This window comes from Natator depressus, chromosome 6 (assembly GCF_965152275.1).
Source record: "Natator depressus isolate rNatDep1 chromosome 6, rNatDep2.hap1, whole genome shotgun sequence".
Taxonomy (NCBI): domain Eukaryota; kingdom Metazoa; phylum Chordata; order Testudines; family Cheloniidae; genus Natator; species Natator depressus.
In genome coordinates this window covers 8,716,025-8,737,071 of record NC_134239.1, presented here as the reverse complement: position 1 = coordinate 8,737,071, position 21,047 = coordinate 8,716,025, and the positions used below count along the sequence as shown (strand labels likewise).

Below are 21,047 nucleotides of genomic sequence, written 5' to 3'. Positions count from 1 at the left end.
TAAGCGGGCCTGCAAATAGCGCAGGGACCTTCCTGTCCCCGCGCCACCGACTCCCGAGCCCGGCTCCGTGTGTGTCCCGGGGTCCGCAGGCGATCGGGAGCGGGGCACCGGGGGGCACAGGGAGGCGCAGCCGCGGGAAGCTCTCGGGGCAGGGAGAGAGGCTGCAACAGTGGCAGGAAATCGCTGCCCGGAGAAGTGGCTGCAGCGACGAGGGGATCCGAGCCCGACCCGCAGTTGGGACCGGAGGGACCCCGCCCCAGCTCCGGGGCAGCCCGGGTGTGTGTGTGTGTGTGTGTGTGTGTGTGTGTGAAGCGGAGCCCTGCAGTGGCCCCCCCAGCCCCGCCAGCTCCGGGGCAGCCCCGGGGTGGGAGTTTTGGGGTGTCTCTTTGAAGGGCTTAATGGTAATTTATCAAAGCAGGAATCCCCCTGTTTCCTCCCCTGCAGGCAGGATTCCTGGTCCCTGACCCCAGGATCTCCGGGATGAAGCGTGAGGACGAGCCGTGTGTTCGGGATCTCCAGGGCGCCGAGGAAAGGGAGACCCTGGCTGTCACTTGCACAGGTGAAAAAGGAGTGAGGCTGGCTTGGGGACCCTCCATGAATTAGCAGCCAGGACCCTGGGGTGCCATGCTAGAGCCATAGATGGGGAACGCCAGAAGGGGCCATTCTGGTCGGCTACTCTGATGTCCTGCCAAACCCAGGCCAGAGAACCGCACCCCAAACCCGTAGGGCTGGCGTCAGTGATCCACAAAGCTGGGGGACCTTGGAAGTAGTAAAACTGTCATCAAATTACATAGGTTAGTTTGGCAATTCAGGGGAGTGAAGGGATCCCAGCAAAGCCGCCTGGAGCCCTCCGGGTTCTGTCTCATCTTGCTCGGTATCCTCTCCCGCAGGTCCCTGTCCTCCACATCTCACTCCCAGCTCCCACCTCTGGTAGGAGCCCTCCCCTTCCCCACCCTTTCTCTGAGGGCTTTGAGGAGGGGCCGGTTCTGCTGGGGAAGAGCCTCGTCTGGATTCTCTCTATTTCCCAGCAGGTGCAGGAGCGGAGGAGAATCCGCAGCAGGAAGGGTGTGTGGGAGCGAACCCACACGGGATGCACCAGAGCCCCGAGCAGAGAGATGCTGGCAGGCCAGGATGGCATCAGGGAGACCCCCTAGAGGAGAGACCTGATGAGTGTGAAGCTTATGGGATCCCTGAAAACATCATTATTCTGGAAACCACCTACATGGGAGAGAGACCCTATAAATGCCTTGTCTGTGGGAAATCCTTCAGCCAGAGCTCCCACCTTGTCCAACATCAACGGATCCACACGGGGGAGCGACCCTACAACTGCCCCAACTGTGGGAAGAGCTTTAGTCAGAGCTCCCACCTCGCCCAGCACCAGCGCATCCACACTGGGGAGAGGCCCTACCCATGCGTTGAATGCGGGAAGAGCTTCAACCGCAGCCACACGCTGGCCAAGCACGTCCGCACCCACATGGGCTCGCAGCCCTACATCTGCCCTGAGTGCGGGAAGAGTTTCAGCCTCAGCTCCCTCCCTCAGCACCTGCGATCCCACCTGTCGGGGAAGCTGTACACCTGCTCCGATTGTGGGAAGGACTTCAGCAGCAGCTCCAATCTGGCCCAGCACCAGCGCACCCACACGGGCGAGCGGCCCTACAAATGCTCGGACTGCGGGAAAGGCTTCAGCCAGAGCTCCAACCTGGTGAAGCACCAGCGCACCCACACGGGGGAGAAGCCTTACAAATGCACCGAGTGCGGGAAGTGCTTCACCCAGAGCTCCACCCTCATCCAGCACAGGCGGATCCACCGGGGCGAGCGCCCCTACAAGTGTCCCGAGTGCGGGAAGAGCTTTGGCCTCAACTCGTCGCTAGGGAAGCACCTGCGCATCCACACCGGGGAGCGGCCCTACGAGTGCATGGAGTGCGGGAAGAGCTTCAACCTGAGTGCCAACCTCATCCAGCACCAGAGGATCCATCGTGGGGAGCGGCCCTACAAATGCCCCGAGTGTGGGAAGTGCTTCAATCTGAAGTCCACCCTGGTCAAACACCTGCGCACCCACACAGGAGAGAGACCCTATAAATGCACCCAGTGCGGGAGGAGTTTCATCGACAGCTCAAAGCTCAGCAAACATGCCAGGACCCACGTGGCAGAGAAGTCTCCCCAGGAGGTGCAGTAAGATTCTGCGTAGCAGGATCTGCAAAGGGGCTCTGTCTTGGCCCTGGTGCGACTGCTGCTGGAATAGTGGTACTGATTCTGGTGCCCACAGTTCAAGAGGGATGTTAATAAATTGGAGAGGGGTTAGAGAAGAAGGATTATGAGGGATCACTAGAATGATGAAAGGATTGGAAAACCTGCCTTATAACGATAGACTGAGCTCCTTGAGTCTATTTAACTTAACAAGGAGCAGGTTAAGGGGTGACTTGGTTACAGTTGAGAAGTATCTCCATGGGGAACAAATCACTCTTCAGTCGAGCAGCAAAAGGTTTGACTTGATCCAATGGCTGGAAGTTGAAGCTAGACAAATTCCGACTAGAAACAAGGCACAATTTTTTTAACACTGAGGGTAATTAGCCATTGGAACAATTTGCCAAGTGTCATGGTGGATTCTCTATCACCAGCACATTTAAAATCATGATTGGATGTTTTTCTAAAAGATCTGATCTGATCTAGTTCAAACAGGGATTAATTCAGGGATGTTCTCTGGCCTATGAGACACAGGAGGTCAGAGTAGATGATCACAATGGTCCCTTCTGGCCTTGGGATCTAGGACTCTGTAATGGACAACTTTTTCCACGGTGAGGCCAGAAATTTGATGCCCCAAATGAATCTATGGCTCTTGAGTTGCCCTGTGTAGAACCATAGATTTCAAGGCCAGAAGAGGCCATTAGATCATTCTAGTCTGACCTCCAGTATAAGACAGACCAGAAAAACCTCACCCGGTGTTTCCTGCATCCAGCCAAGAGGCCCATGGTTCCACCTGAATGAGGCCAAGATTTTTCAAAAGCGACTAGTCATTTAAAAAAAATATATAATTTTTTTTTTTTGGAACTTCTCTTTTTGGTTGATCACCTTGAGACCCCTTTTATAGGGGGCTGGTTTTCAAAAGGTGCTGAGCGCCTGCCCTCTGAAAACCAGCCCCTTTAATATGTTTCCAAGAAACTTAGAACTGGAAGGGCCTTCCTGGGTCACTGAGTCAACTCTGTGCTGTCGCAGGCCATCTTGGAATCCTACTCAGAGACTTACCCAGATCCATCTTCAAACCAGTTAGGGTGTTTGCTCCTAGTGGGAGGCTGTTCCACAACCTCCCTCCTCTGATGGTCAGGAACCTTCTCATTTCCAGCCTATGTTGATTCCTGGCCCGTGTGTCCCCATCTGTTCTTGTGCCAGCATTTTCCTTTAGCTTCAATAGCTCTTCTCCCTCCCTGGTGTTTTCCGCATGGTATATTTAGAGAGAGCAGTCAGATTCCCTCCCAGCCTGCATTTTAGGTAGGCTTGGAAGGATTAGATGTTTATTGGTAAATGTCAATTTCACCACACACACAAACCATCAACAGAATATTTCTATCAATATTAATTGAAATTTACAAATAGGCAAAGTAAGAAAAATGCTGCTTGAGAACTTCTTAGAGTCAAAATCCAGTGATTTAGATTATTGAATTGGCCTTGTTACAAATGGACTGACGAATGAACAGTAAAACCAGGAATGATCTGTTGATTTAAGGATATATACTTTGTATATTGTGATGTGATGTTGACAATTTGTGTTTGAATGGTGTATAAAGTTTTAACTTTTTGAATCTCAGTGGCTTTTGTCATTAAATAATTGTCTGACACCCCCCAATATTTTCCGTACAACTGTGAAAATTTAAATAGATAATCTCAAATAATGCTTAAAAAATAGGGCTGTCAAGCGATTAAATAAATTAATTGTGATTAATTACCCGATTAAAAAAATTTATCGTGCTGTTAAACAATCATAGAATACTATTTATATAAATATTTGTGGATGTTTTCCACATTTTCAAATATATTGATTTCAGTTACAACACAGAATAAAAAGTGTACAGTGCTCACTTTATATTTATTTTGTATTACAAATATTTGCACTATAAAACTAAAAGAAATAGTATTTTTCAATTCGCTTAATACAAGTACTGTAGTGCAATCTCTTATCATGAAATTTGAGCTTAAAAATGTAGAATTATGTACAAAAAACCCTGCAAAAACAAAACAATGTAAAACTTTAGAGCCTACAAATCCACTCAGTCCTACTTCTTGTTCAGCCAATCGCTCATACAAACACGTTCGTTTACATTTGCAGGAGATTATGCTGCCTGCTTCTTGTTTACAGTGTCACCTGACAGTGAGAACAGGCACTGTTGTAGCCGGTGTTGCAAGATATTTACGTGCCAGATGCAGTAAAGATTCGTATGTCTCTTCATGCTTCAGTCACCATTCCAGAGGAAATGCGTCCATGCTGATGACGGGTTCTGCTTGGTAATGATCCAAAGCAGTGCAGAGTACTGCATGTTCATTTTCATCATCTGAGGCAGATGCCACCAGCAGAAGATTGATTTTCTTTTTTGTTGGTTCGGGTTCTGTAGTTTCCTTATGGGAGTGTTGCTCTTTTAAGACTTCTGAAAGAATGCGCTACGCCCCGTCCCAACCAGATTTTTGGAAGACACTTCAGATTCCTAAATCTTGGGTCGAGTGCTGTAGTTTTCTTTAGAAATCTCACATTGGTACCTTCTTTGTGTTTTGTCAAATCTGCAGTGAAAGTGTTCTTAAAGCGCTGGGTCATCATCCAAGAGTGCTATAACATGAAATATATGGCAGAATGCGGGTAAAACACAGAGCAGGAGACATACAATTCTCCCCCAAGGAGTTCAGTCACAAATTTAATTAATGCATTATTTTTTTAACAAGCGTCCTCAGCATGGAAGCATGTCCTCCGAAATGGCGGCGAAAGCACGAAGGGGCGTATGGATGTTTAGCATATCTGGCACATAAATACCTTGTAATGCTGGCTACAAATGTGCCATGCAAATGTCTGTTCTCACTTTCAGGTGACATTGTAAATAAGAAGCGGGCAGCATTATCTCCTGTAAATGTAAACAAACTTGTTTCTCTTAGCGATTGGCTGAACAAGAATTAGGACTGAGTGGACCTGTAGGCTTTAAAGTTTACATTGTTTTGTTTTTGAGTGGAGTTATGTAATAAAAAAACTACCTTTGTAAGCTTTCACGAGAAAGAGATTGTACGACAGTACTTGTATGAGGTGAATTGAAAAATACTATTTCTTTTGTTTATCATTTTTAAAGTGCAAATATTTGTAATAAATAATATAAAGTGAGCAGTGTCACTTTGTATTCTGTGTTGTAATTGAAATCAATATATATGAAAATGTAGAAAAACATCCCACAGTTTTAATAAATTTCAATTGGTATTCCGTTGCTTAACTGCGATTAAAACGGCGCTTATTTTTTTAAATCATGATTAATTATTGATATTATCCAGCAAAATTATTTTAAAAAACCCCAAACTAATTCTGAAAAGCCTAGTTTTCGGCTAACTAAGTGAAGCTCTTTCCGTGTCCTCTCGTAAACTAGGTACTCCATTCCTCTTGTTAGATGTTGGGCTGCATGTGTGTGTGTTCTGCCTGTGTACTGCCCCAGCTCTGCGCAGACAGCCGGCACAGCAGACCTCGAGCGAACTGCCCAATGACCACAAGATCCATTAAGGTACGAAGGCACCAGGCCAGGTTTATTGTTGACAAAGCAGGGTAATAGCACCTGGCAGGCTGTGAGGATAGTAAGACACGTATGCCCGTGACAATGGCTGCAGCTCTCATACAAGGGCTTATATCTCAGGCTCTCTTCCTACTACACCTCTGATCATCCTAGCTGCCTTCTCTAAACCTGTTCCAGTTTGAATTAATCTTTCTGGACCATGTGACCAGAATTGGACACAGTATTCCAGATGAGGTTTTACTAGTGCCTTGGTTTCTTTCCCAAATCATTAATCCCCTTTGAAAATCTTGACCACGGTATCTTTGAGAGAAGCCAGCGAGTCCACCCCATCCTTTCAGGGAATTGTTCTGATGGGGTGTAATTTTACCAACGGGCAATAAAGAACCAGGGATCACAGATTTAAGGAGAGAAATCTAGTTATGATCCAGTGTCATGTGAAACTTCATGACCAGGGAGCTGAGAATTTCCATTGTTCTTGAAGCAAGAGCGGCAAAGCGCCCCAGACTGGGATTCAAACCCTTGGATCCCAGCACTACCCTCTTTTTTATATCCCCCACTCAGCCCCTGCTAAGCTGGATCCTTTCATCTCCCCTTGTAAACTGGTCCCTGCAGCCTCTGATCATGTCTGTTGCTCTGCCCTAGGCTCCCTGCAATCTGTCTGTATCTCTCCAGGATTGAGGGGCCCAGAGATGAGCCCAGAAGGGGTCTCCCAGGATTATATAGACAGGAACTATCCCCTCTGTTCTCAGGTCCAGGAATGGGACGTGCAGCCTTTCCCCTCTAAGGGCTCCGAGCAGGGGAGTGGGTGGCTCAGAGGGTGAGGGGGTTGGGGGGAATGGGATATGGGACCTTCCCCTCTAGGGGGCACTGGCTCTGATCCAGCCCCAGGGCCCCAGGGCAGGGAACTGGCTGGCTCAGGGGGGCAGGGAATGGGATACAGGCCAGGCCCTTAGTGTGTGAATCTCGTTTGCTGCGTTCATTAGGCCTAGTGTGAAAGGAGTTGGGTCTCAGCCCAGATAGGAACACACAGGTGTGTGCTTGACCACAGTCCTCACAAAATGGTGGGCTCAGTGACGGCAGGGGCCACGAATCCCTGAGACATTTCTGCCTCCTCAGCTCCCCCCCGGGTTTGTGACTGAGGTATTTACCTCACGCCTGTGACCCGCTGTCCACCTCAGGCCCCAGCCTCCCACCCAACTGCCCCAGAGACACCAAACCACGACATGCCCAACTGCCATGGAACCTCCAGAGCCCAACATTCCACCCAACTGCCACAGAACCTCCAGACCCCAGCACCCCCCACCCCCAACTGCCACAGAACCTCTAGATCCCAGTACCCCCACCCAACTGCCACAGAACCTCCAGATAGCAATATCCCCCACCCCACTGCCACAGAACCTCCAGACCCCAGCACCCCCCACCCAACTGCCACAGAACCTCCAGATCCCAATATCCCCCTCCCCCGACTGCCACAGAACCTCCAGACCCCAGCACCCCCCACCCAACTGCCACAGAACCTCCAGATCCCAACACTCCCCCCCCGACTGCCACAGAACCTCCAGACCCCAGCACCCCCCACCCAACTGCCACAGAACCTCCAGATCCCAACAGTCCCCCCCCGACTGCCACAGAACCTCCAGATCCCAATATCCCTCTCCCCCCACTGCCACAGAACCTCCAGATCCCAATATCCCCCTCCCCCGACTGCCACAGAACCTCCAGACCCCAGCACCCCCCACCCGACTGCCACAGAACCTCCAGATCCCAATATCCCCCTCCCCCGACTGCCACAGAACCTCCAGATCCCAATATCCCCCTCCCCCGACTGCCACAGAACCTCCAGGCCCCAACATTCAACCCAACTAACACGAAATCCACAGACCCCAACATTCTGCCCAGTTGCCATGGTACCTGCAGATCTCAACTGACATGGAATCTTCAGATCCCAGCATTCCAGCCAAGTGCCATGGAACCCTCAGACCCCAATAGTCCATTGTAAATGGGCTGTGTAGCAAGGTAGCTGGACCTTTAAATCCTGTTCCAGTCCAGCTGCACCGTCCTTTGGTGTAATGAGAAGGGTGGGGCTGGGCTAGGAGCTATAAAAATGAGAGCCCAAAAGCAAGCAACAATCCAGAGAGGGAGGTAGAGTCATGAATGCAGAAGTCAGGAGCAGAGCAGAGCAGGGCTGGGCTGGGCTGGGCTGGGCTGGGCTGGGCTGGGAGCCTCAGGGAGGGGAAGTCTGGAAGGAGGGAGAGGTGAGAGTTCCCTGGTGAGCATGGGAGCCAAATCAGGCTGGTGAAAGCAGAGGGCCTTAAGGGGAGTCACCTACAAACTCCCCCAGGCCGGAGATCCGTGGCCAGAGAGGGCTGAAGGCTGAGAGCAGCAGCAGAAGGCTCAGGACAGCTGAAGCCAGAGGGGCAGAGAGGGCTGAACTCTGGGGAAGGATGGAGGGTTGAGCCCACTGATATCTCCAGCTGGAACCAGACCTGGGAATGAAACAAGGTGGAGAAGCACCCCAGCTAGAAGGGTGCTGGAGCTGTACTGCAGAGCCGTGGTTTTGTTCATAGATCCCTCGATTCCAAGGCCAGAAGAGATCATTGTGATCATCCAGCCTGACCTCCTGTGTAACACAGGCCTGAGAACTTCCTTGAAATAATTCCTAGAGCAGAGCTTTTAGAAAAGCGTCCAATTCTGATTTTAAAACGGTCAGTGATAAAGAATCCAGTATGACCCTTGTTAAGTTGGTCTACTGGGTAATGACTCACATCTCCTTGTTAAAAATGTATGTCTTATTTCCAGTCTGAATTTGTCTAGATTCAGCTTCCAGCCATTGGATCATGTTAAACCTTTGTCTGCTAGATTGAGGAGCCCATTATAGCAGATCAAGTCACCCCTCAACCTTCTCTTTGTTAAATAGATTTGAATAGATTGAGCTCCTTGAGTATCATTTCAATCGTTCTTGTGGCTTTTTTCTGTCCGCTCTGCAATTGATCAACATCCTTCTTGAATTTTGGCGACCAGAATTAGACACAGGATTCCAGCAGAGGTCGCAGCAGTGCCAAATATAGGGGTAAAATAACCTCTCTACTCCTACTTGAGGTTTTCCTGTTTATACAGTGATGAATTGATATAGGTTCCACCCCAGAGCCATCCCACATGGTCTGATAAGAGTCCAGATGCTATGTGTGATGAGCAGAACCCTTCAGATGTTCAGCCCATGCAACGCTTCCCAGCCGCTCCAGATGTTCTGCAGGTGACATCATTCCTCAGCCCTCTCCAGATGTTCTGAACTTGTAATAATATCTCTTCCTCTCCCCCAGACCCTTCAGATGTTCAGGACATGTGGCATTACCTCTGAGCCACCCTCTCTTCCCCCTTCTCTGGCCATTTTTGGGAATCTTTTCCTTTGCTTTTAACAAAAGCCTGATGTTGAATGATTTTCGGAAGGCTCTGTACAGAGAACACTCCCTGATTTTAGCCCCTGGCCCCGTTCTCTGCTGGGGGCAACATGGGGAAATATTCCTGGAGATCCTTTGGGGGCATATGGGCTGCAGACCCTGCGGGGTGGGGGTGAGGGGTGTCAGGAGGCAGCGGCCTGGATGCCTCACAGCACAATATGAAACCACTTGTCCATTTTTTACCCTGCAAAAGGGGACAAGTTCTGGAGCTGTCTAGCTCAACCCTCCACCTCCTCTTGTATCAGGAGAGCTCTGTCTGGCCAGGATGGCTGCTGAGGGTCCCCCGTGAACCTTCTCTTCTGAAATACTGTCCCAGTATTGCCTACAAGATGGGAACCGGCAGAAACAGAAGCCCACAACCTCCTTGATCGTTTACATTCCTCTAATCTCCCAGCAGAGGGTGCCCTGCCCCAAGATTGAAACAATAAAGGACCAATAGTCATGCTGCAACCACCAGGGAAAATCAACTGCAGGGACTTCCCTGTGCTGCCTGGGAGCTGTCTGGGGAGGGGAGGGCAGGGGGGGGGAAGAACCCTGCTGGGCGCAGTTGCACAGACCCCCTCCTTTGCCCTGTGGTGCAGCAGAGTTAGGAGAGATCAGATCAGATGTATCCAACATAGGCTCCCGCACCAGTGGGATGTGGGCCAGGAGTGGGGTGGTGGAGTATAGTCCCTCCTTGGGGACATGGTATTATGTTCTCTAGGTCTTGTCATTTAAAGGCAGGTCTCTCGGAGGCAGCATCCCTTGAGACACACTTCTCCAGCCGGGAGGTGGAAGACACTTATTGCTAGGGCCCTACGAAATTCATGGTCCGTTTTCATCAATTTCATGGTCCAAGGGTTTTAAAATAGGTCAGTTTCATGTTTTCAGATGTTTACATCTGACATTTCACAGTGCTGTGACCATGGCAGTCCCAACCCAAAAGGTACCCTGAGATGGGTGTGATCTCCCTCCCTGCCCAAGCAGCCATGCAGGTGAAGAGGAAGTCCTGTCCCTTCCCAGCCCAGCTGGGACTCACAGCTTAGGAGCTCCCAGCTGGGGCACTCCCACAAGCACGGGGGAGATCAGATTTCACTGAAAAGGTCTTATTTCACAGTCTGGGACACATTTTTCAGAGCTGTGAAATTGATCGGGTCCTACTTATTGATCTGGTCCTAGCTGCCCATTGCGTGGTTTGTGTCTTACCACAGACGTCTATTTGCACACTGAGTCAAAAGTTAATTAAGAGCTTGTGGGGACTTCAGACGGAAAATTAACAGGAAGAGATAAAGTATGTGTGGGGGAAGACTGTGTTTTCAGGTGGACAGCAAAGGTCGGAGGGGTATATCTGGGGGTGCAGAAAGACACCCTGGCATCCTTCATCTGGAAGACAAGTTGCCAGCATTGATCTCATGGAAGGAGCATCTCAGCCATGCTGGCGGAAGGCTTTGGGGGCAGAAGTACCTTGTTAGCCAAGAGGGGATCTTGTTAGTGCGCTGAAACTCTGGACCAGGTTAGGATTTTAGGGCACCTGTCACCCATTGTGTCCTGCAGTCCTGTTTGCTGCCTGTGACTCTCTGCCCTTTGTTACACTAAGAGCGGCTTCGTCTAGAAATGACTCTAGGTGCTGTGTGTCGTGTGGAGCTGTGCACAGGGTGTAACGGTGCGCTGGGGTGTACTGTTGCTGTGGGAACAGCAGGCTTTGTCAGGGGTGATGGAAGCTCCCTAAAAGTTTGGGGGGGCACCGTTGCTTGAACCGTTAGCCCACTCCCCACGCAGCCTGTTCCCCTGAAGCCCTGCCCCTGCACCGCTCTTTCCCCCAAGCCCCCGCCCTTGTGCCACTCCTTCCCCCGAAGATACCCTCCTCCCCAAGCCCCTGCCCTCGCACCACCCATTCCCCCTCAGACCCCGCCTCTGGACTGCCTCTTTCCCTGAGGCCCCGCTCCTGTGCCACCTCTTCTCACAAAGACCCCGCCCCCGCTCGCTCCTCTCTGCCCCCCCACCACTTGCCTTTATGGCTAGTAAAAAGTGATGGGGCCAAGGCCCTCTAGTTCCCCCTCTTCCAGGACCCCTGGACCTGGTAATGCTGTTAGTGTCCAGGGGACCAGGTCTGGGCACTGCCAGGGGGTGCTCAGAGGACTGTTCCTCTCTAAGCTGCAGAGAGACATCAGAGCCTGCGTGGGCGGAGAGGGGAGGTCATGTGGTGCCTGTGGATGGGAGTCGGGGAGCTGGCCCCCAGCTGGCACAGCCACGGCTGCTTCACACTAATGTAAGCGGGGGAATAGTCCCACTATTGTGGGGAACTTTCCTGGCTTCTGCACTACCCCGGTGAAGTGGGCTAGCGAAAGGATCTGAGTCCTCGCTCCCACTTCCTTTACCGAGTGGCCTCCCTGCCCTTGAGGACTCCCCTTCCACTCTCCTGTCTGGCAGAGTCCTCGTAACCCCAACAAGGCTGGGGGGCTTGACCCCCAACCCTGCTGTGGTCACCTAGGACAGGGGATAGGGCGTCCCCACTCCAGGGTACTCTCTCTGCACTGGGCACTTCTCTGACCCACTGACCATTACATACAAGTTAAAGCAAATGCAAGTTATTTAATCAACAATTATTTTTAAAAAGAATAAGGGGAAATGGGAAAGGTTAAAGGAAACACATCACCCCGCTCTGTGGCAGGGAACATCACAAACAGTGTCTCTGGAACGTCAGGGCAGTTCACAGTCTGCTCCTTGTAAGTCCCAGGCCTTCTTCTCAGGCCCTTGCTGTGCTGCAGGGATGCTGTGGGTTGGACACTCGCTCTGGTGGTGGCCACGCGCTCTCAGGCTCTAAGTGGTAGGACCCTTCTTCCCAGTGTCACCCTGCCCTGTCAGGGTTATGATCCAAGCCTGGCCTGCAGAGCCTCTTGGCTGAGGCATCTCCCTGTGCTGGGCCTGCTGCCCAGGGTCCCCCTCGGTTTCCCCAGCTGCTCACCGCACCCAGCTCCAGACAGCTCCAGCCCCAGCTGCACCACTCGGTCTCTGCACTGCTGCTGCTCTGCCTCCAGCTCCATGGGCTGCTTCTCTGGCCCCTCTGGCTCTGGTTGCTGCAGCTCTGCTCCCAGGGCAAGTCTGCTCTCTCTGGGCTGTGCCTCTGGCTCTGGTTGCTGCAGCTCTGCTCCCAGGACAGGGTCTGCTCTCTCTGGGCTGCTTTTCTGGTCCCTCTGGCTCTGGTTGCTGCAGCTCTGCTCCCAGGGCAAGTCTGCTCTCTCTGGGCTGTGCCTCTGGCTTTGGGGCTGCAGCTCTGCTCCCAGGACAGGGTCTGCTCTCTCTGGGCTGCTTTTCTGGCCCCTCTGGATCTGGCACAGCTCTGCTCCCCAGCTTAGCTTAGGCTCCTGCTTTCTCCTTAGCTCGGCCCCACTCTGTCTGACCCAGGCAAATCCAGCTCACCTGGAGGACGGGACCTCCCTGGCCTCCTGACTCTCTGATTAGCCTGCCCACCCCGTCATTCAGGCTGACCTGGAGCATTGGCCTCTCCCCATTGTTCCTGGGGGCTGTCAGTCTCATGGTCTTGATTCCCCATCGACCGTTCCCCCTTTTTAGTACTGGGAGCTAGCCAACCAAAACACCCCCACTGAATGTTAGTAAGGGGGCAACAGTCCCCTTACATTCCCCCTTGCTAAAATTCTGCTACAGCCACAATATTCACACCAGTACATCTGGGCCCCATAGTAACAACATATACCCACATCGTATCATATCAAAACTCATTGACAATTATCAAAAAAACATTTAACATATTTAACATTTCACATCTACTTCTTCATACTATATATAACAATATTCATTAAAACACTTCATAGAACCAATCACTTGATCATCTCTAAGTCTAAGAGGAAGTACACCCTTATTAGCCCTCTGGGACCTTCTTAAAACTGGTGGTTCGTTACTCATATTTTCTATTTCCCGTTCTCGGGTAAAACTGGGTGAGTTTGAGGGATCTGGCCATTCCCGTTAGGGTTTGGGTTTACCCCATTTGGTTTTAGTCTCCTCTGGAAATGCTGCTCTATGCCTCCTACGAGCCCTGGTAAGACTAAAAGTCCAATGCTTTAGCTGGTCCCTATGTACTACTCTCTCAGGACCTCCTTGTTCAGGCTGGATAGCGTACACTGGCAGTTCCGGATTGTTGTGGGTGACCACAGTGTGGGGATTTGGCTCCCATTTGTCCTGTATTTTATTACGTCTCTGGCGTCTGTGGCTGCGAACTGGTACACAGTCACCAGGTCTGATGAGAGCCCCACTGGACTTGCAATCATAAGTCCTTTTCCTACTTTGGGCTGTGTCTTTAGTTGCACTGAGAGTAACTTCGCTGGCTGTCTTTGGTCTGTCATAGACACTTTTGACCCAGTCATCCAAACTGGTCACCTCATCCTTTGAAAAGGCTTCTTGATGCTTCTCTGGCAACACCCTTAAGTTAGCCACCTGTGCAGGAATCAGCCCTTGGCATGCCGCTTGAACTGGAACTGGCAGTCTCCCACCACATCTTTCCTGAGGAAAGGTAACTTGTTCTCCCCTCTCCCCAAATGTTACCTTCACCTGAGGGATCACCTCCTCAGTCTGTAACTCCATAGCCTTCACGCTTGAGTTTAGAAGACTCACTGGTACTCTTCCTTTGATGGCACTAGTCAGTACATTGGCTGACTGAAGTCCATTAGGTAGGTTTACCCCAGATGTAGGCTCTACAAGAGCTCGATATCTATTGGTATTTTCTGATACACAGCAGTGTTTGTCAAGGAACTTCCCTCTCCAAGGAGGAATAACAGTCTTCTGTTTTCTGCCCACTTTAACATTTCCAATCTGCCCTGCAGGGCCCAATGCATGGTTTTGTCTCTGTGCTCGAGCCAATACTCTACTCAGCACAGCATTCTTCTTAGAGTGCCCATGACGGTTCATCCTCCTGGTTCCTTCTTCTGGCAATGGTAGCTCCTTCAGCTCACTAATTATGTTCATCCCTAGAATCCCTGGGACTCCTTTTCCCATATGGCTCCCTTCAGAGTCTTTGTCTTTCAAAGACTGCATTTCCCTGGCAATGTCTGGCCCATGTAGTCTATGCCTGCTTCGAGGCATCCCACCACTGGGATTGCCAGTCCATTAACTGCTGTTAGACGTACAAACTGTGTGCTGTGCATGATCAGCTCCTTGTCTTTCAAATATTTTTGAAAATGTGACTCAGTAATGGTGGAGACTTCTGAGCCAGTATCTAACAAACATCTGGTCTTCACCCCTCCTATACATACTTCAGCAGTTAGACAGTCTCCAAATGCTCGCTTACAGAAGTCACTGGATATGCTGGCATTGCCCACATTCCTTTCAACACTGTATGCAGAGTGATTTTCCACCAAGGAGACGCCTAGGAATCCTTCTGCCACTGCTTGCCCTTCTACTGTAGATGGACCACTTGTCCTGGTGCCCCATGGGTTTTCAGTGCCTGGGATTCTGTTCTCCTTCTCAGTGGACATTCCCAGCTGATATGCCCTGGCTTTTGACAAGTGTAACAGATGTACCTTCCCAGCTCATCCTTTAGTGGGGCTCTTCTGGATCCCGGTGCCCTTGGATACTTTGACATACTAATGGGTTTTTTTTCTTTCATTAACTCAGTCACCACTTTTATTATCTCCTCCTTTTGGACCTCCAGTTTTTGGTCAGCCTCACTTAAACTTTCCAGTGTTAACTGTGTTTGGGGCAGGGCCTTTTCCCCAGCAGCTGAAGTGGGGGCCTAGTGAATGCATGTATGGCGGATAGGCTTGGCTTTGTGTACAGGGGACAGGAACTTCCTCTTCTTCTGACCACACATTGGCAGCCTGCATGAGTTCATGAAACTTCTTACTGGGCTCTTCCTTAAACCTCCTTTTCATTTCGCGGTGCAGGGAATCATTCTGGACCCCAGCACTAACTGCTCTTTCAGAACCGTATTTGGGTCTGGAACTCGTTGAGGGTCTCGCCGTGCCACTTTGCTCATTCTCTCCTGGAGGTCATACGCATATGCCCGGATAGTTTCACCAGGCTCCTGCTTTCGCTCAAAGAACTCCTTCAGTCGGGTTCCAATAGGTACCTTATGTGCATACACTTCCAGGAGGAGTTCAAACACCTTTTCCACATCTTTTTTGTCTGCCACTGCCATGAACTTTACTGTGGCCTTGGCCTGGCCCTTGAGGTGCTCCTCTACGAAGTCCACATGATCTTCTTCGAGTACTCTTAGCATATGCAGAGCCACCTTCACAGACTTGACCCACTCCTCTACCATAATGTCTCCTCATCTTGCCGGAAGCCACCAAACTATGTGACCTTCTGCTCCCGTGGGACATAAATAGTAGGGGGTTTCTTAGCTTCTGCTGCCTGTTGGTCTATTACCGCCTTAGCCAGTGATAAGGCTTCTCTCTGTTCTGTTCTAGCTTGTTGTAATGCCTCAATCTGCACTGAAGTTCAGCAAACTGGGCCCGTACTTCTTCATTTCCAGCTATGGCAGGGTTCTTGACCAGACCTGGACAGTGCAACCAGAACTCAACCAGTAAACCAATGGGGTGGACCCTGTGGATAGGATCCTGTTCATGATGCCAATTATGTAAGTGGGGGGAATAGTCCCGCTATTGTGCGGAACTTTCCTGGCTTCTGCACTACCCCGGTGAAGTGGGCTAGCGAAATGATCTGAGTCCTCGTTCCCACTTCCTTTACCCAGTGGCCTCCCGGCCCTTGAGGACTCCCCTTCCACTCTCCTGTCTGGCAGAGTCCTCGTAACCCCAACAAGGCTGGGGGGCTTGACCCCCAACCCTGCTGTGGTCACCTAGGACAGGGGATAGGGCATCCCCACTCCAGGGTACTCTCTCTGCACTGGGCACTTCTGTGACCCACTGACCATTACATACAAGTGAAAGCAAATGCAAGTTATTTAATCAACAATTAATTTTAAAAAGAATAAGGAAAAATGGGAAAGGTTAAAGGAAACACATCACCCCGCTCTGTGGCAGGGAACATCACAAACAGTGTCTCTGGAATGTCAGGGCAGTTCACAGTCTGCTCCTTGTAAGTCCCAGGCCTTCTTCTCAGGCCCTGGCTTTGCTGCAGGGATGCTGTGGGTTGGACACTTGCTCTGGTGGTGGCCACACGCTCTCAGGCTCTAAGTGGTAGGACCCTTCTTCCCAGTGTCGCCCCCGCCCTGTCAGGGTTATGATCCAAGCCTGGCCTGCAGAGCCTCTTGGCTGAGGCGTCTCCCTGTGCTGGGCCGGCTGCCCAGGGTCCCCCTCGGTCTCCCCAGCTGCTCACCGCACCCAGCTCCAGACAGCTCCAGCCCCAGCTGCACCACTTGGTCTCTGCACTGCTGCTGCTCTGCCTCCAGCTCCATGGGCTGCTTCTCTGGCCCCTCTGGCTCTGGTTGCTGCAGCTCTGCTCCCAGGGCAAGTCTGCTCTCTCTGGGCTGTGCCTCTGGCTCTGGTTGCTGCAGCTCTGCTCCCAGGACAGGGTCTGCTCTCTCTGGGCTGCTTTTCTGGTCCCTCTGGCTCTGGTTGCTGCAGCTCTGCTCCCAGGGCAAGTCTGCTCTCTCTGGGCTGTGCCTCTGGCTTTGGGGCTGCAGCTCTGCTCCCAGGACAGGGTCTGCTCTCTCTGGGCTGCTTTTCTGGCCCCTCTGGATCTGGCACAGCTCTGCTCCCCAGCTTAGCTTAGGCCCCTGCTTTCTCCTTAGCTCGGCCCCACTCTGTCTGACCCAGGCAAATCCAGCTCACCTGGAGGACGGGACCTCCCTGGCCTCCTGACTCTCTGATTAGCCTGCCCACCCCGTCATTCAGGCTGACCTGGAGCATTGGCCTCTCCCCATTGTTCCTGGGGGCTGTCAGTCTCATGGTCCTGATTCCCCATCGACCGTTCCCCCTTTTTAGTACTGGGAGCTAGCCAACCAAAACACCCCCACTGAATGTTAGTAAGGGGGCAACAGTCCCCTTCCAGTAAGGGCAGGTGCCTCACAACCCTGGATCTTCCCAGGGAGTGTCCCACATGGGGAGTGGGACACTGACTTCACAGGCAGAGGTGGATTGAGATCTATTCAACTGTGTGTGTCATAGACCCTCTACAGTGCTTACAATAAGGATTCCCCTTCAACTTGTGAGGCTGGGGCTGGAGCTTTGGCATGAGGAAGGGATGGGATCTCCTCCTGCTGTTGAGAGCCATAGCAGCCCTTCCTTTCCGCCAGGGCACTGAGCTGGCACAGAGAGAACAGGGTCTGGGATAGAGCCAGGAGTCAAACCCAAATCTCTTGACTCAGGGCCAAACCTTAGTCCCCAGACCAGCTGGAGTCCTTCCCTCTGGGGTGGTTGTGACGTTCCCCTCTGGTGTTATCTGGACCGGTGATCTGATAGGCCTCTCCAATCCTTGACTCTGGGAGCCAGCCGTCCCCTGCTCTGCTGTGAGAACCCCCACTCCTGGGCTGGTCATGCGCAGCCTCTGGCATGTCAGCTGCTCCCCGCTACTTGCAAGGGAATGACACTAGCCAGTATCTCCGGTCCCAGACTCAACCCTGGGAACCTCCATCTTGCAGTGTCCAGTTGTGCCTGCTGGCTGCTGCAAGCTTATATAAGTTTGTCAATATAACAAAGAAATTGCTAGGTACCAGGCTTGTTATCCCAAGGGGAGTCTCTGACACACTGCAAACCAAATGCACTGCTTCAGGTAGAATAAACAAACAGATTTATTAACTATAAAGGTAGATTTAAGTGATTATAAGTCAAAGCATAACAAGTCAGATTTGTTTAAATGAAATAAAAGCAAAACGCATTCTAAGCTGATCTTAACACTTTCAATGTCCTTACAAACATAGATGCTTCTCACCATCTGGCTGGTTGCTCTTTATCCAGGTTCTCCTCTTTGATCAGCGCTTCAGTCACTTGGTGGTGGTGGTGTCTGTAGATGGAGGTGGAAGAGAGAGACCATGGCAAAATGTCTCTCCCTTTTATCATGTCCTTTCTCTCTTCTTGGCTTTGCCTGCCCCCCCGCCGCGCCCCGCCCGTTCAGAGTCAGGTGAGCATTACCTCACCGCAGTCCCAAACTGCCCAAAGGAAGGGGGTGACTCCCTCGAGGGTCTAACAGATTCTTTTGTTGCTGCATAAGCCAGTGTCCATTGTTCCTGTGAGGCTGGGCTGGGTTTGTCCCATCCATGCCCTGATGGGGTGTGAACTGCCCCTCTGTTCTTGGAGAGTTTTTGCATGGGCTTGCTTTAAGCCATGAGGATACATTTTCAGCCTCATAACTACATACAGTACATGAAATTATAACCTATAACCTTACTATAACATGACTGTAACAATTACTATAACATCACTATAACAACCATGTTCAGTGCATAATGAGCCTTCCAACATGACAAACTTTGCACTGGATACCACACAATCAATTTATAGAGATGAACATGGGGGAGCAGGGTGTTCCCCCCAAGGTACAGAACGTCACAGTGGTGCTCAGCCAGTCTGGGGCACTTTGACCTCCCTGAACAGCTCCCTACATTGGGCAGTTCCCAGGCTGCTGTGGACAGCTATGTTTGTTCCAAGATCTAGTCCCCACCTCAAATCCATTATCCGGGGACAGAGGGAATGCGGAACCCGCAGAAAAGAATCACGGTCACCGTGAAGATGTGGAGAGCTCCACTGCATCACAGTGACTCTCATTTCAAATGAAACCCCACCCACAATCAAACCATCGGTGTTTAGGAAACACCATCTCCAGCTCTTCCCCCTGGGCCTCCCCTCTGCACCATGTTGGACAGTATCTCACAAAAATGTCTCAGGCACAAATGAAAATCAAGGCATCCATGACAGTTTTAATGCCATGACATGCCCAGAGCCCTAACCACACCCCCTACGAGATTTTCAGAGTCACTGCTTTCCATGGTACAGGCCCCCATCGAGTAAATGGGAAAGATAATCTCACGGATGTTCAGCTTTGCATTTGGCCGTGCTAAAACACATCTGTTTGAAAAATGTGTATAGCGTTCAGGGTTTAGACTTTATGAAATGCTTGTGTAAGTTGCTACAGGCATTGATCTCACTGGAATATCTGTACCCCACGTTATGAGGTTATATTGTGGACACAGACCACAGGAAGTTCCGCCTCATGGGTTTGACAGGCAGCAGCCCCATGGCTCCTGATTGGCTCCCTGTCCTGTAAAAACCCAAGAGGTGGTCCAGGAAGTGTCCAGGCAGCAGCATGGCTCTTTGGTAGCTGCTATGACCGTTCCTGTTCTACGCTCTGGAACTCCTGGCTTGACCTCAGCTTGATTTGGACTCAAGAGGCTCAACCACCGCCCCCTCCAGTACGGGTCTGAGGACAGAATGAGTATGAGGTGCACGAGATACTGGACTCAAAAATCAGACACGGCTCCTTATAGGCTGGGAGGGTTCTGGCCTGGAAAAGCAATCCTGGGTTCCTGCATCCCGAGATCACACGCCCAACTTCATGGCAGCCTTCCCTGATTTGGGGTCCACAGTTTGTGTGGTGGTTTTGGCACAAAATCCTACAAACCTGCCAAACCGAGGCCAGAAGGAGGCACCCCTTGTGGGGTGCGGAGGGGGGGGGAGCAGTAAACGTAAGGCTCCCTGAGTCTAGAGCCAGGCCAGTAGTATTACCAGGCAGCTGATAGCTCCAGGCTGACACCCAGTAGTAGCTATAACCAGCCTCTGCTCCACCTCCCATGACCCGCTGTGGACACAGACCATGGGCTGTTCTACCTCAAGGGTTTGACAGGCAGCAGCCCCAAGGCTCCTGATTGGCTCCCTGCCCTATATAAACCCAAGGGGCATTTCAGTCTCTGTCCAGGCAGCAGTGTGGGTCTTCTGTAGCAGCCATGACTGCCCCTGGCCCATGCTCTTCAGCTCCTGGCTTGATTTGGTCTTTGCCTCCTGACTCAGATCCTGAAACCTGACTTGAACCCTGAGCCTCCATATTGACCCTGGCCCAGACCTGACTATGGACTCCTCGGCTACTCCTAGCATCAGGTTTGCCCCTGCTCTGAGCCCTGGCCCTGACTGCTCTTGTTGGGATCCTGGCGGAGAGACCCTACACATGCCCCTAGTATGAGAGAGGGTTCACCCAGCCTGCTGTCCTGAGCAGAGAGAAGAAGACCCACCAGTGTGCTCAGAGTGGTGTCACAGGCTGAAAGGCTCGCCCTTTAAGGGGAGTTGGGCTCAGCCCTGGTCAGCTGCTCCTGATCAACCAGTTCAAGTCAATGATCAGATCTAGCTGGGGAGGAGACGGGGGATCTCTATAAAGGGGAGAGCAGCCCTCCGGGGGATACACCTCTACCAGCTGTATTCCCAGTCGTGGGGTCCCCCAAGGCTCCCTGCCCCAAGGAGAGCTCCCCCTGCTGGAAAAACATCTGTGTCTCCTGCACACCCAACCCTGGGGGATCTGAGTTAGGGAGAGGGTGGCAGGAGAGAAGGAGACTCCAGGAGCAAGCCCTGGAGAGGCAGATAGCCTGGAGGCAGGCTGGGAATAAGGCTCTAGCCTGGAGGAGAGCCTCCAGGCTTGGGTAGGAGCCAGGCCTCCAGGGAGACAATCTGGAGGGTCAGCACTCTGTGTGAGAGAGCAGGGCTGGAAGGACCGCAGATCCTTGGTGCTACTGCTTAGGGCATTTATCAGTGTCCCAACCGGGGGATGGTGGGGCACTGCGGAGGACAACCCTGCCACAGCAGGGATGAAGCCAGCTTGAATGGAGAGTTTATTAACTGCCAGAGGATCAACCCAAGGGGGAATCCCCAGGCTGGCGAGGGCTCCTAGCTCCAGCTTATGGCGCATTGGGGTAGCCACAAAGGGGGGAAATCTCAGCCGGGATCCCATTGCAATCAGAGCTCGG

General features: G+C 51.6%; 1 protein-coding gene across 1 annotated transcript in view; it reads left to right on the top strand.

Annotated features, from left to right (window-relative positions):
• The window catches only part of LOC141988522 (uncharacterized), a 329,702-nt gene continuing 308,655 nt past the window's right edge, over positions 1-21,047 (top strand). The window contains exons 1-3 of the mRNA XM_074954315.1: positions 1-276; positions 445-559; positions 1,032-2,028. Of these exons, the coding sequence (XP_074810416.1) occupies positions 481-559; positions 1,032-2,028 (1,076 nt within the window). The 5' untranslated portion in view covers positions 1-276; positions 445-480. The remainder of the gene's footprint in view (positions 277-444; positions 560-1,031; positions 2,029-21,047) is intronic.